The 15,621-nt window shown below is 43.3% G+C and overlaps 1 protein-coding gene across 2 annotated transcripts in view; it reads right to left on the reverse strand.

The window, feature by feature from the left end:
* The window catches only part of LSAMP (limbic system associated membrane protein), an 869,682-nt gene that overhangs the window by 43,721 nt on the left and 810,340 nt on the right, over window positions 1-15,621 (reverse strand). Inside the window, exons 5-7 of one of the 2 annotated variants that reach the window (XM_077479703.1) lie at window positions 13,993-14,113; window positions 9,963-10,111; window positions 876-911 (exon numbers count right to left, since the gene is read on the reverse strand). In XM_077479703.1, coding sequence (XP_077335829.1) covers window positions 876-911; window positions 9,963-10,111; window positions 13,993-14,113 — 306 coding nt within the window. The remainder of the gene's footprint in view (window positions 1-875; window positions 912-9,962; window positions 10,112-13,992; window positions 14,114-15,621) is intronic. The other variant, XM_077479702.1, reaches the window with a different exon arrangement.

Raw genomic sequence — 15,621 nt, forward strand, 5'->3', positions numbered from 1 at the left:
ATATATACATGTACATATATATATATTATCATTTTATATATATATATTTATATATATATATATATATATATATATATATATATATATATTTACATATATTGTATCTTAAATAAAACAATCTTTGATTTTATATTGTTATAATATTTTATAATATAATATAATATTATAACCCCTAACTACTTTAATTATAAATGAATTCATCCCTATCGCAGCCCAAGGTGATTGTGTAAATTCCTTGGTGTGTAGAAACTGCTGCCAGCCCAATATTTGGATTCTCTATATCTACACCACCATACTATAAGATAATAATACTATAAAAATATACATAAAAAAAAAAAAAACTCATGACACATAGAGGTTTATTTAAAAAAAATCATATAGCTGTTCATCCCTTGAAACTGCATGCAAATGGGGCAAAATCAAATGTTTTTGGATTATATTCTCTGCATTATGGCCACTAGATGGCACACATGAGCATATTTCTTTTCTTGTGGCACACAGTTCCATCTAGTGGCCATAATGGTGTACTTTCCCCATTCACACTGTTTTTTTTTTTAATTGTTTAATCGAATAATAGTAGATCTTCAGAGAACATTACATTTTGCCCAATTTGCACAGAGGGAATTAAATGCAGCTTTGATGGACGAACAGCTATGTAATTTTTTTTTTCTTTTACAATAAAAAAAAAAAAAAAACTCCCCATACTTTTAGTAATAGAGTGACGCTGATGGTAAACACAATTCTATTGGTGAAAACCAGAGGGCGCTCATCTTAGTTTTGTATCCCTGGACACCCGTTCAGATGCTACTTTTAAAAGGCAGGCTTTTGGAGAATGACCCAGGCATGGTATCTAAGTCATGGCACTGCATACTGACCTTTGGCGGGGATGGGTTTTGTGGGTATGACGCGCTCTGGAGGAGGAAAAAAACAAATAAACCAAAAATGGACACACACAAAAATAAAAAATAAAAATTAATAAATCGATAAATAAATAAATGACACAAAATATGATATCCAATATGAAATCCAAGTACTACGGGAACCACTGGTTCGGTAAATCTCAAACTGAGATGATGGCTCAGAAATGACATAAGCACGTAACTCCTGGTGTCTGTGGAGTTCTTGGCTGTGTTTACAAACGTCTGACACAGATCAGCCCCTTACTGCAGCCTCTCATCTTGTAACTTTCTGCAAAGATACGACGTTGCAGTTTGATTTCTGGAGGAGAGGAGACTGAGGAAATGCTCTCCTCTTGACTTCAGCAGACTGATGACATCACCCCAGATCTGGAACATAGGCGTGGCAGCACCCCTCTCGATGCAGCTCCCGGGGCACATGCCCCCCTGCCCCCCCCCCTTCTTAGTTTCAGCCCTGCTAGGCAAAGTCTCTGGACTTCAGAAAAGCAGTTAAATAAGCAGCTAAAATTCATACACTGGAACTGTCTTACCTGCCAACGGATTTTGAAATGTGTTCAGTTAGTCTTGTGAGCCCGGTGCCGCTGCCAGATCTGTGACCCCCACTGAAGCAATAGTAGGACTGTGTGGTCAAGGACAACCCCCCCCCCCCCCCTCCTGCTGATTGGACAATGAAGGAACACCAGCAAAGTAATGAAGTCATAACACTCTGGCAACAGCCCCCCCCCCCCATCATTCATCACATGGGTGCTGTCCTAGAAGGTTGATTGGGTCCTCATGCCGACCTCTCCCCAAGTACTGCAGGGGTTAAATACTTGTTAAGTCTTGAGTTAGAAGAATAATGTGTAATACTAATGTACGCCCCTTTCAGGGTTAACACAAGCAGTACAGGCGACAAATCGCCTCCCAGCTGCCCTATGAAAGGCGATTCCCCAGCAGATCACTTTTCAGAGGGGAGGCGAGAGCTCCTGCCAGTATAAATGAGCTCTTAAAGCTACCCCCTGGACTTAATGAGCAGTTAACCCCCCCGCACTTCAGGGGCCCGTCCACTGCCCGGGTATTTAAATAAAACATTTCTGGAGTCGGGCTTTAAGCCATTCGATGATGAACATTTGAAATATATATTTTTTTGCTTCTACCTATTGTAGACAAATCTGCCCACACACATCCACCGGAATATACGGAATCTGACAATTAGCCTAATTTGCCAATTGATTAATTCATCATCACAGGAGAGGTCGTAGCCATTTTTTCTTTTTTTTCGTCTTGCAGCTTTAGAATGGACCACAAGATGGAGCCGCAACCCAAATACTGAGAACTTCATAACTGTTCTTTTTCCACATTGTTATTTGATGAATGTGGCTGCGGGTCAGAGAGAGAGCGGAGTGACTGGATATTCTCCAGGCTCATCACTTCTTCATTCCCATCCTTTACTCATTCAACACTCAGCCAAATAATAACATCATCCCTTCCACCAAACCCCACCATTTATTACATGACCCTTTCTATAATACGTTACAGGGCCGTCCGTCAGAGGGCCGGGGGGCCGCATTGTGTGAGCGCTAAACATGGAACTGTGATTAACCCCTTGGCTGCTGTGTGGTTATTGGTCTTGTTTGTAACTAAAAAACTACAAATCCATTCCTTCAATTCATCTCCTTTAAATCTATCTCTCTATCTATCTCTCTATCTATCTATCTATCTATCTATCTATCTATCTATCTATCTATCCATCTTTCCATATTTCCGTCCACCCATCCATAGATTGCATTAGGGTGTGCACCCCAAAGCTCAAACACACGTGCGTGTGTGTATACATAGATACATAGATATATATATATATATATATATATATATATATATATATATATATATATCTATATCTATATCTATATCTATATCTATATCTATATCTATATATATATATATATATATATATATATATATATATATGGGCAGGTTTTAAAGGGGCATTGTAAACCTCTCCCCTCCCATTCCTAAGCTCACCTCTGCACCCCTGTCTACACTCATCTGTGCACCCACCCTCCACAACTCTCCGCTGCACCCCCCAATCAATACTTGCTTCAGGACCCTCATCCAAAACTGATCGCAGCTCACTTTTGCACCCCCTGTCCAAAACTCACCTCTGCACCCCCCTGTCCAAAACTCACCTCTGCACCCCCATCCACAACTCACTTCTGCACCCCCCATCCAAAACTCACCTCTGCACCCCCATCTACAACTCACTTCTGCACCCCCCAGTCCAAAACTCACCTCTGCACCCCCATCTACAACTCACTTCTGCACCCCCCCCTGTCCAAAACTCACCTCTGCACCCCCATCTACAACTCACTTCTGCACCCCCTGTCCACAACTTATCTCTGCACCCCCATCCACAACCCACCTCTGCACCCCCTGTCCAAAACTCACCTCTGCACCCCATCTACAATTCACTTCTGCACCCCCTGTCCAAAACTCACATCTGCACCCCCATCCACAAGTCATTTCTGCACCCCCTGTCCAAACCTCACCTCTGCACCCCATCTACAATTCACTTCTGCACCCCCTGTCCAAAACTCACCTCTGCACCCCCATCCACAACTCACTTCTGCACCCCCCTGTCCAAAACTCACCTCTGCACCCCCATCTACAACTCGCTTCTGTACCCCCTGTCCACAACATATCTCTGCACCCCCATCCACAATCCACCTCTGCACCCCCTGTCCAAAACTCACATCTGCACCCCATCTACAATTCACTTCTGCACCCCCTGTCCAAAACTCACATCTGCACCCCCATCCACAAGTCATTTCTGCACCCCCTGTCCAAAACTCACCTCTGCAAACCCATCCACAAGTCACTTCTGCACCCCCCCGTCCAAAACTCACATCTGCACCCCCATCTACAACTAACTTCTGCACCCCCTGTCCAAAACTTACGTCTGCACCCCCATCTACAATTCACTTCTGCACCCCCTGTCCAAAACTCACATCTGCACCCCCATCTACAATTCACTTCTGCACCCCCTGTCCAAAACTCACCTCTGCACCCCCATCTACAACTAACTTCTGCACCCCCTGTCCAAAAATCACCTCTGCACCCCAATCTACAACTCACTTCTGCACCCCCCTGTCCAAAACTCACCTCTGCACCCCCATCTACAACTCACTTCTGTACCCCCCTGTCCAAAACTCACCTCTGCACCCCCATCTACAACTCACTTCTGTACCCTCTGTCCACAACTCATCTCTGCACCCCCATTCACAACCCACCTATGCACCCCCTGTCCAAAACTCACATCTGCACCCCATCTACAATTCACTTCTGCACCCCCTGTCCAAAACTTACATCTGCACCCCCATCCACAAGTCATTTCTGCACCCCTGTCCAAACCTCACCTCTGCACCCCATCTACAATTCACTTCTGCACCCCCTGTCCAAAACTTACATCTGCACCCCCATCCACAAGTCATTTCTGCACCCCTGTCCAAACCTCACCTCTGCACCCCATCTAAAATTCACTTCTGCACCCCCCCATCCAAAACTCACATCTGCACCCCCATCTACAACTAACTTCTGCACCCCCTGTCCAAAACTTACGTCTGCACCCCCATCTACAATTCACTTCTGCACCCCCTGTCCAAAACTCACATCTGCACCCCCATCTACAACTCACTTCTGAACCCCCATCTACAACTCGCTTCTGCATCCCCTGTCCAAAACTCACCTATCTATCTATCTATCTATCTATCTATCTATCTATCTATCTATCTATCTATCTATCTATCTATCTATCACCATCTTTTGGCTTTGTATTAGGATTCTGATGGAAAACTCTCACCATCGAGGTTCTTGAGGGAAATAAGGTGGACACATGTTTGGGAACTCTGGTACAGGGTGAGTCTGTATGAAGAACATAACATGCCAATGGGTGATACCAAAACCTCCAACATCCATACACAACTTAAAAATATAAATCAATAAATCCAGATTAAGCAGAGACAGGATGTTAGTTTTGGGTGGAGTGACCCTCGGGTGGTTGTGGTGACCCATCTACACCGAGCCTCCAGTCGCCTTCTGCCTCTCGATCAGAATTGCTGGTGCCGGGAACAGCTTGGCCCATAGGGCTGTTCTACAGAGCCGACAAGCAATATGTTTCTCGGTATCCGAGACAAAAAAAAACAATCAGAGATCTTTGTCCCCTCTGGCCTGTTGTTAAGCGAGGCCTTCCGATCACACCTGACGCCCAGACACCTCCATCTGGCGCACACAAATTTCGTTTTTTTTTCCTCGGGAACTCCATGCCGAGCCTTATTCCCTAACCTAATCGCACTTATTACAAGCCAGCAGCACTTCGCACATTAAGGTCTATGGCAGTTTTAAACATCGGACAAGGCGGCGGTGACATTTAAAAGCTTTATAAAACATTTAGACCTTTCCCAAAAAAAAAAAAAAAAAAAACCTCCCGGCCCGGGATTTGAAGCGTCATTCATATTTAATGTGCCCACGCGTTCAATAATTCATGAATCGTTTTCTACAAACAAGTGCCACTTTAAGTCCCGGGAAGGAGATTATTTTATTAATAGTCCCCGGCTTAACTCCACGTTAGCTTGGGAAGCTAAATCCTTCCTTGAATATGTCGGTGGGATTCCCAAACAGCAGATTAAACCTGAACACGCACTTGTTTTATTTAGAAAAAAAAAAAAGGTTGGGGCGTCTTAGATGCTTCCGGTTTATTTCAACTTTTAGTGGGCTGAATTCCCTATGGACTCCTTAGAGCCCATTCAAACCATGGCCTCCTGGTACATAAAGCAGCCCATTGGAATGAATGAATTGGCAGCACGTCAAAAAACAAACATGCACCATTTTTGGCAACGTGAGTGCATTACCGTGCATTGTGGTGCTCCACAAAGTATGTGTGTTAGACGCTGAGCTATGTTCGTAGTTAGAATATCCCATACATGCACCATGCTGGAGGTAACCATATGGATATAAGGGTGCTGCAACAACTCCCGGCTGGTTGAGGTCTATATTGTCAAAGATATTGGGGCGCCTGCCTTTACACGCACATGAACTTTAATGGCATCCCAGTCTTAGTCCGTAGGGTTCAATATTGAGTTGGCCCACCCTTTGCAGCTATAACAGCTTCAACTCTTCTGGGAAGGCCGTCCACAAGGTTTAGGAGGGTCTCTCTATCGGAATGTTTATCCATTCTTCCAGAAGAGCATTAGTGAGGTCAGGCACTGATGTTGGACGAGAAAAGACCTGACTCACAGTCTCTGCTCTAATTCATCCCAAAGGTGTTCTATCAGGTTGAGGTCAGGCCAGACAAGTTCCTCCACCCCAAACTCGCTCGTCCATGTCTTTGTAGACCTTGCTTTGTGCACTAGTCTAAATCATTTGGTGGAGGGGGGATTATGTCGTGGAGTTGGTTTTCAGGGGCTGGGTTTGGCTATTTTAGCACCAGTGAGGGGAACTTTTAAGGTGTCAGTATACCAAGACATTTTGGACAATTTTATGCTCCCAACTTTGTGGGAACAGTTTGGGGATGGCCCCTTCCTGTTCCAACATGTCTGCCCACCAGTACACAAAGCAAGTTCCATAAAGACATGGATGAGCGAGTTTGAGGTAGAGGAACTTGACCTCAACCCGATAGAACACCTTTGGGTTGAGTTCTCGCTCAACATCAGTGTCTGACCTCACAAATGCGTTTCAGAAAGAATGGCCAAACATTCCCATAGACACACTCCTAAACCTCGTGGACAACCTTCCCAGAAGAGATGAAGCTGTTATGGCTTCAAGGGGGGGGGGGGGGGGCAACTCCATATTGAACCCTACGGACCAAGGCTGGGATGCCATTAGTGCTCATGCACACGGACGTTTTAAAAAACTGGCTGCAAAGCTAGCTCCGACGCCTAGAAAAATCTTCGTTAAAAACGTGATTTTTACAGCGTTTTGCATTGGCGTTTTTGCGCGTTTTTTAGCGTTAGCGTTAAGTAGCGTTTTTTAAGAAACACATCTCTTGGCTATAGCACTCAGAAAACAAAGAAAATATGTTGCGCGTTTATGCGCGTTTGTGCGCGTTTTCCCGCGATTCGCGTTTTTACAGCTCTAGCTCCACGCCACGGAACGCACTGGTCCTGTTTTTTTTTTAACAGCTTAAAAACGCCTATGCCATTTGCAGCTCAAAAACGCCTAGGTGGGCATGAAGCCATAGACTAACATGGACAGCCGTTTTTAAGCTGCAAAAAAAGCTCAAAAAAGCGGCTGTAAAAACGTCCGTGTGCATGTAAGGTTGAATAAAGACACCAGTCCATCCAGTTCAACCTGAGTGAGTGTCTACCCCTAGCCCTGTACATTGCACACTCACATTGGTCCCTACCCTTAAGAAGTCCCCATTCATATACTATTGCCAATTTTGGACAGAAGCCAGTCAACCTACCTGCATGTCTTTGGAGTGTGGGAGGAAACCAGAGTACCCAGAGGAAACCCACGCAGGCACAGGAAGAACATGCAAACTCCAGGCAGGTAGTGTCGTGGTTGGGATTTGAACCAGCGACCCTTTTTACTGCTAGGTGAGAATGCTAACCACTACACCACTGTGCCACCCAAGTCCATGTGCATGTAAAGGCAAGTATCCCAATACTTTTGGTAATATAGTGTATGTAGCACCTCTCTGACACCCCAAAGGCAGGATAGCCAGAGGTGGGCTAGAACTTCACCCCAGGTCCATGGCTAAAATTGGGGGGACAAAAAAATTCACTTTTTTAATTATTGGAGGGTTGGGGGTCTCAGATACCATAGCAGACCAATTACAGACTTTCCAGATCCAGCTCAATCTCCAGCTTCACAGTGTCAGAACCTTTAAGATGACCAGGCAACACTGTAAACTCATTCTCAAATCGTAGTGTGTGCTCCACCCACCAGGCCCATCTGAGAGACCAGCCTTCTAACTGACCCTCTCCACAAAGGGCCTCCTCCTTGGCTCAGCGCCCTCCAGACCAGGCAGAACAGCTCCAGGACCATGAGGGTAAGGTGCTTTGCCAGAAGAGCATGTGGCCTGGTATGGTTGAGGTGGTGGGGAGCCTCACACTTGCTGCCCTTTCTATCTCCTGGCCAGCTGGGCTACATGCTCATTCAAGGAACTGGAATGAATTTTGGTGTGATCCCTCACTTTGTTTGTTTTTTTCATGGGTTCTCCCCTTAACATACATATCAAGACGAAGGACCTGGTATGAATTTTGGGGTACCTAATGCCATTTTTTTTTTTTTGCGTGGAGTCCCCCTTAAAATTCATACCAGGCCCTTCTCTATTATGATAGTCCTTTACAAACAGAACAAAGCCGGCTGGGAAATGTCGTTTAACAGCTATTTTTTTTTTTTATCAATTTCACTTTTGTTGAAGTATCTCACATAGGCATGCCACTTCACATGCCGGTTTAAGGCATCACCCAAGCTAATTATTTAAATTGTATATTTTTAATGTTGTCTTTAAGCCTTTAAAAAAGACCCATTTCATAATAAACAGTATTTCTTTTTTTATTCTATTGATATACGTGTATGTATGTCCTCCATGGCAGTACCCAGATTCCCATTCTATTGTTAACAAAAGTTTGCAAAATAACCTTAGTAAAGACCAGTAATAAATTACACGATTCAGCTACCATAGACTTCAATGAGGTTTGGGCTCCATGTGTGAGGATTATTATACGCACTATAGAGATATAGGCTGGTGTTGGGGATTATTATACGCACTATAGAGATATAGGCTGGTGTTGGGGATTATTATACTCACTATAGAGGTGTAGGTTGCTGTTGGGGATTATTATGCTCACTATAGTGCTATAGACTAGTGTTGGGGGTATATATACTCACTATAGATATAGGCTGGTGTTGAAGGTTATTATACTCACTATAGAGATACAGGCTGGTGCTGGGGGTTATTATACTTCCTATAGGCTGGTGCTGAGCATTATTATACACATTATAGAGATATAAGCTGGTGTTGGGGGTTATTATAGAGATATAGGCTGGTGTTGAGGGTTATTATACTCACTATAGAGATATAGGCTGGTGTTGAGGGTTATTATACTCACTATAGAGATATAGGCTGGTGTTGGGGGTTATTATACTCACTAAAGAGATATAGGCTGGTGTTGGGGGTTATTATACTCCCTATAGGCTGGTTCTGGGCATTATTATACTCATTATAGAGATATAGGCTGGTGTTGGGGGTTATTATACTCATTATAGAGATAGAGGCTGGTGTTGGGGGTTGTTATACTCATTATAGAGATATAGGCTGGTGTTGGGAGTTATTATACTCACTATAGAGGTGTAGGTTGCTGTTGAGGATTATCATGCTCACTACAGTGATATAGACTGGTGTTGGGGGTATATATACTCACTATAGAGATATAGTCTGGTGTTGGGGGTTATTATACTCACTATAGAGATATAGGTTGCTGTTGGGGATTATTATGCTCACTATAGTGATATAGACTGGTGTTGGGGGTATATATACTCACTATAGAGATATAGGATGGTGTTGGAGGTTATTATACTCACTATAGAGATAGAGGCTGGTGTTGGGGGTTATTATACTCACTATAGAGATACAGGCAGGTGTTGGAGGTTATTATACTCACTATAGAGATATAGGCTGGTGTTGGGGGTTATTATACTCACTATAGAGATATAGGCTGGTGCTGGGAGTTATTATACTCACTATAGAGGTATAGGCTGGTGTTGGGGGTTATTATACTCACTATAGAGATAGAGGCTGGTGTTGGGGGTTATTATACTCACTATAGAGATATAGGATGGTGTTGGAGGTTATTATACTCACTATAGATATATAGGCTGGTGTTGGAGGTTATTATACTCACTATAGAGATATAGGGTGGTGTTGGAGGTTATTATACTCACTATAGATATATAGGCTGGTGTTGGAGGTTATTATACTCACTATAGAGATATAGGGTGGTGTTGGAGGTTATTATACTTACTATAGAGATATAGGCTGGTGTTGGAGGTTATTATACTTACTATAGAGATATAGGCTGGTGTTGGTGACTCCCAGCTTGTTGGCGGCCACACAGGTATAGTTTCCATAATGCTCTTCAGTGACATTTGCTACCATCAAGGTGGACCGGTTGCCCATGTTCTTAATTTCCAGACCCTGGGCGCTGTTTAACCTGAAAATTCAGTAAAAGGAAAGAACAAAAAGATACTAAAGTCATCACGTTTTAAAATGTTCTAATAATATTACTTACTATTTTTTTTCTTTTTTTTTTTTTTAATTGTTAGATGTTTTGATGAAACCTGTTCAGTATTTATATAAAAAAAACTGCATTATAAAATATCATTGTATAGAATTTATAGTCACACTTGCCCTTTTCCACTTACAGATTTATCAGTTAATTTAACAATAATTAAACTTAAATCGGTCTATTAATAAAAATAATGCTGTACAATTATCACACCATTCAAACTGCAATCACAAATTACACTTATTACGTGTCTAATATGTTTATGTTATTTTATTTTTATTTTCTTTTTTTCTTGTTTTTCATTTCTTGTTTATTTTATTAGGATTGTAAGCTCCATCTAGTGGCCATAATGAGATATTTACCTGATTGAATAATTTCAGGAAAATATTGCATTATGGCCACTAGATGGAGCTAATGATCATAGGAAAAAATATATATTAGACAAATTACAAGAGTTATGTGTGACTGTGACATTTGTACCATGATTTATTTATTTTTTCTATAAATAAAGTGTTTATTTATCCCCATTTTTTGGGGTTTTGGATGTAGTTTAGAAGTGTTATCATTGCTATCTATGTCCCCACTGAACAGATTCACACTCTATGCACCAGGAGAGAAAATTTTTACAGTCGTCATATATATATCAGGGGCGGACTGACAACTCATGGGGCCCTCCGGGCAATAGGAGATTATGGGGCCCCCAGGCAATAGATCATGGGGTCACACAGTATACACACACATACATTATACACCCACAGACACACAATATACGTACAGTATACACACACAGAATACACATACACACCCTGAAAAGGTACTGGAGAGGCGGGGTAGCTATGAGCATGGGGTTTTATAAAAAACACAGATTTACTGTCCCTGGTTTTATTGAGGTTGGCAACCCTGATGGGGCCCCTTAGTGGCATGGGGCCCTCTGGCAGTGCCCGAGTGTCCGAATGGTCAGTCCACCCCTGATATATATATATATATATATATATATATATATATATATATATATATATATATATATATATAGTGTTTTTATTTTTTATTTTTCATAAACATGTTTTTGCGTCCAGCCAGGGAATTTTTTACTTCATATACCTGTATACAGCAGTGTCCAAATGTTAAATAACAACCAATGTAAGCATTTTAGCATTTGAGTGTGAAAGGGAGGCCACATGTTTAATGTGTATGACTTGCCCGGTAGGGATTCATTAGCTCCCATAGGTTCCCATGGGACACTGTAGACTAGGTAGCTGCATAGCAATTAACAATTAAATCTCACCCAGACAAGAACAAATGTGTAGTTTAATCTTAAAAAAAAAAAAAAGAGTAATATCTCATAAGCCATCTGTAAATGTAAATATAAGGAACGGCGCCCTTGATCTGTGACATCTTCTAGCGGCAGCGATAGGATAATTTAGAGCAGTTAGTGCCGAGGTTAGGTAATTAATCTTGCACTCAAGACCTTGTGAGGAGTAACCAGTCATCAAAAATAGCTCAGCACATTTTTTTTTTCCTTTTAAGGTGAAACATACATACAAGAAAATTGTATTAACATACAAGGAATACATTTACAGATAGAAGAATATTTCTCCTGTTCCCGGGGTTGGGAAAAAGAAAAAACACATGGTCCCTTCCCCACATTGATGGGATGCCACAGGTATGACAAAGCTTTAATTTCAGATCTGCCTTATTATACCTTATGTTTCTTACCTTACTTAGACTGGTCAATTGGCTGAAAGGACGGTGCCGTCTTAAGGACACCACAGGGCATTGCCCAGGGGCCCTGGATGCATGAGGGCCCCATGACAGGGCCACTGATAAGGGGGTATACCAAGGCCTCCTGTATAACGTCTGGATCCCATAAGTACAGCAGGGGAGTTTGTTCATGGACAGGAGTGGGTGATCAGTGCGGTGGGGGTGGGGGCACTTGGTCCACTTCCACATTCATGGGATGGCACAAGTATGATAAAACTTTGATTTCAGCTCTACCTTGTTATACCTTATAGTTCTTGCCTTGTTTAGACTGGTCAGTTGGATCAAAGGGCATTGCCATATTAAGGAATGGGCACTGCCCAGGTGCATAGGGGCTCCATGACAGAGCCACTGATAAGGGGCCTCCTGTACATGGTCTGGACCCCATCAGTACAGTGGGGGGCCCTGGAAGCAGGGGGAATCAGTCCATGGACAGGAGGGGGTGATCAGTGCGGTGGGGGGAAGGGGGTCCTCCCCCCACATTGATGGGATGTCAGGATGCCACAGGTATGACAAAGCTTTGATTTCAGATCTATCTTGTTATACCTTATGGTTCTGATCTTACTTAGAATAGTCAATTGGATGAAAGGGCAGGGCCATCTAAAGGCATCATAGACATCCCCAGGCATACAACCAGGCCTTCTGTACAGGGTCTGGGCCCTGTCGGTACAGCAGGGGGCCATGGCAGCAGGGGGCAATCATTTCATGAACAGGAGGGGGCACATACAACCAGCTGAAAGCTGACTTCTCCTCCTCTTCCTCTTGCCATGTTTCAGCTGTAGCAGGGAGAATCACACAGGGGATTTCTTCCTGTAATTGCCCCAATCACCCCCTCCTATCCACGATCCAATCCCCCTGCTGCCCTCTATGTGCCCCCCCTCCCCAGTGCTTTTCTGGCTTCCCTCCTCTCCTCTCCTGTATATCACCATCTTTTTTGTTCTTCAGAAATTTTTTAGATTTTTAATAAAAGTAATAATACAAATTTTTTAAATAAAAATACTAATAAATATAAATTGTTTTAATTCTATCAACTATTTATTCTTTCATTCTTGAAAGTAAGTGCGTAAATTTAGACAGACTGGTAGGGGCCCCAGCGCATTACTTTGCCCAGGGGCTCATGATGCTTCTAAACCCCCCCCACACTTAAAAATGGTTGGCCTTCCCTATTTATCTAATTAACTCAACCAGGATTTTGGTAATAACAATCTTCAAAACCTCATAAATATCTCCAGTTACGCCCCAAATGCAAAAATATATAGATGGCGCTCAAGCTCTGGAGGGTCGTAGTACAACAGGCCAACTGCTAAAAGTGCCAAGCTCTGGAGGGTCCTAGTCCAAAACGCCAACTGCTAAAAGTGCCAAGCTCTGGAGGGTCCTAGTCCAACACACCAACCGCTAAAAGTGCCAGCTAGAAATGGAGCTTGTCTCCGCTCCAAACGTTGCACAGTGACCAAGTCGAATACGGCTCTCTGTTCGTAATAATGACCATAAATCGTCAGGACCGACTCCCAATCATGTGACCACTGGGATAACCAAGCACAGTGCATGTAGTTTGAAGATAACTCAGCTTCGACTCCTCCTAGGCTGTGCCCTGTGAGAGTCATGACCTCCTATGGCAAGGGTGAGGGGTGAAATGCATCAAGAGGCATGGCCAAGAAGGAGTAGAATCTGAGGCTGCTTCTCACTAATTTTTCACATTGGGCCTGTGGTTGCGCATTGTCTTCACACTACATATTTTGGTATGCTTTCAAGGATGAGCATCCCAGATGCCAGCATTCTTCTGTGTAGTGCGGATCACCGGAACGGTAATGTCTGGCACTCTGGGCGGTGCTTCAAGTTATAACGAGCCAATCACAGTCACATGGTCAGCTGATCCTTCCCAGATGGATAGGAAGGGGTCAAAGATTACAAGTATTATTAGATGTAACTCTGTACTATATCTAGGCTACATTCAGTGCTTGCGTGTGCTCAGCTTCACAAAGCAACAATACCGAATTGTCATTAATTACTGTATACACAAAATGAACATTGTCGGTCAGTATATATACCTTGTATCATCCTTGTACCACTCAAAGTCTGGTTTGGGCTCCGCGGAGGCCTCGCAGCGTAGGTAAGCTTGCTTGCCGGCAAAGGCCTCAATGCTCTTGGATTCGGTTATGATGGGAGGGTCTGTAGAGGAACATAGATACACATTATTATGGGTGAAGGCATACTAAAGGATGCATATGGTATCAAAATATGGAAAAAGACACATTACAGAACCATCTGATCAACATTAAAGTTGATGTGTTAAAATCTTTTAGCTCTACAAACAAGTGGGTAGACATTGCCAGTTGACTTTCCGTGTTCAATAGTTTTATTGTTTTCCAATAAAGGTATAAAACTTGGAATCCTACACCCTCCATGGGCTTAAGGTCGATTGGGACGTTCATGCCTTTATAGCCAATTCTTGAAGCTCACATTCATTCTTTTTTCTTGTGGTCCTATCATTAGAGATCCATTTTTTCGTTTTCAGGATTTAATATGACTGTTTTGGAGCTTTTTTTTTTTTTTTTTTTTTTTTAGCAGTATAGCTTTTTTTGTATTATCTTTAGGGATGAGCTTGATGTTCAGCTCAAACATAAGTTCTGCGAATGGACGACCACACGATGTTCGAGTCGAACAGCAAACATTATGGGGCATTTTCGGCAAATTCAAGCACTGCGGAATGCCCCATAATGCAGTGCATTGCTGTATGATGATTGGCTAAAGCATGCACCTCACCTGCATGCTTTGGCCAATCATAGTGCCCTCTGCTAAGAGAGCCACCATTGGCCAAAGGCAGGGTGCCTTTGGTCAATCGTGGCTCAGGGGACTAAGTCCACGCCCCACACTATATAAGGCAACTTATAAGGCGGCCCTATTTAGTGTTGTTGGCATGGACAGAGACACATGGATGAGCGAGTTTGGGGTGGAAGAACTTGAGTGGCCTTAAGAGTCCTGACCTTAACCTGATAGAACACCTTTGGGATGAATTAGAGCAACATCAATACCTGACTCAGGGGCGGACTAACCATTCGGGCACTGCCCGAGGGCCCCATGCTACTAAGGGGCCCCATCAGGGTTGCCAGCCTCAATAAAACCATGGACAGTATGTAAAAATCTGTGTTTTAAAAAAAAAAAATCCCAAGATCAGCTGCCCCACCTCTCCAGTACCTTTGTGTGTATGTGTATTCTGTGTGTGTATACTGTGTGTGTATATTGTGTGTCTGTGTGTGTATACTGTATGTGTGTGTGTGTGTGTATACTGTGTGGCCCCATAATCTCCTATTGCCCGGGGGCCCCATAATCTCCTATTGCCCAGGGGCCCCATAATCTTCTCCCATTGCCTCTGGGCCCCATAATCTCCTATTGCCCAGGGGCCCCATAATCTTCTCCCATTGCCTCGGGGCCCCATAATCTCCTATTGCCCGGGGGCCCCATGAGTTGTCAGTCCGCCCCTGGCCTGACCTCACAAATGCTCTTCTGGAGGAATGGTCAAAAATGTCCATAGACACACTCCTAAACCTTGTGGACGGCCTGCCCAGAAGAGTTGAAGCTGTTATAGCTGCAAAGGGTGGGCCAACTCTATATTGAACCCTACAGACTAAGACTGGGATGCCATTAAAGTTCATGTGTGTGTGTAAAGGCAGGTGCCC

The sequence above is a fragment of the Lithobates pipiens genome, unplaced genomic scaffold (assembly GCF_037356315.1).
Source record: "Lithobates pipiens isolate NorthernLeopardFrog02 unplaced genomic scaffold, aLitPip1_a1.2 Scaffold_16, whole genome shotgun sequence".
NCBI lineage: Eukaryota > Metazoa > Chordata > Amphibia > Anura > Ranidae > Lithobates > Lithobates pipiens.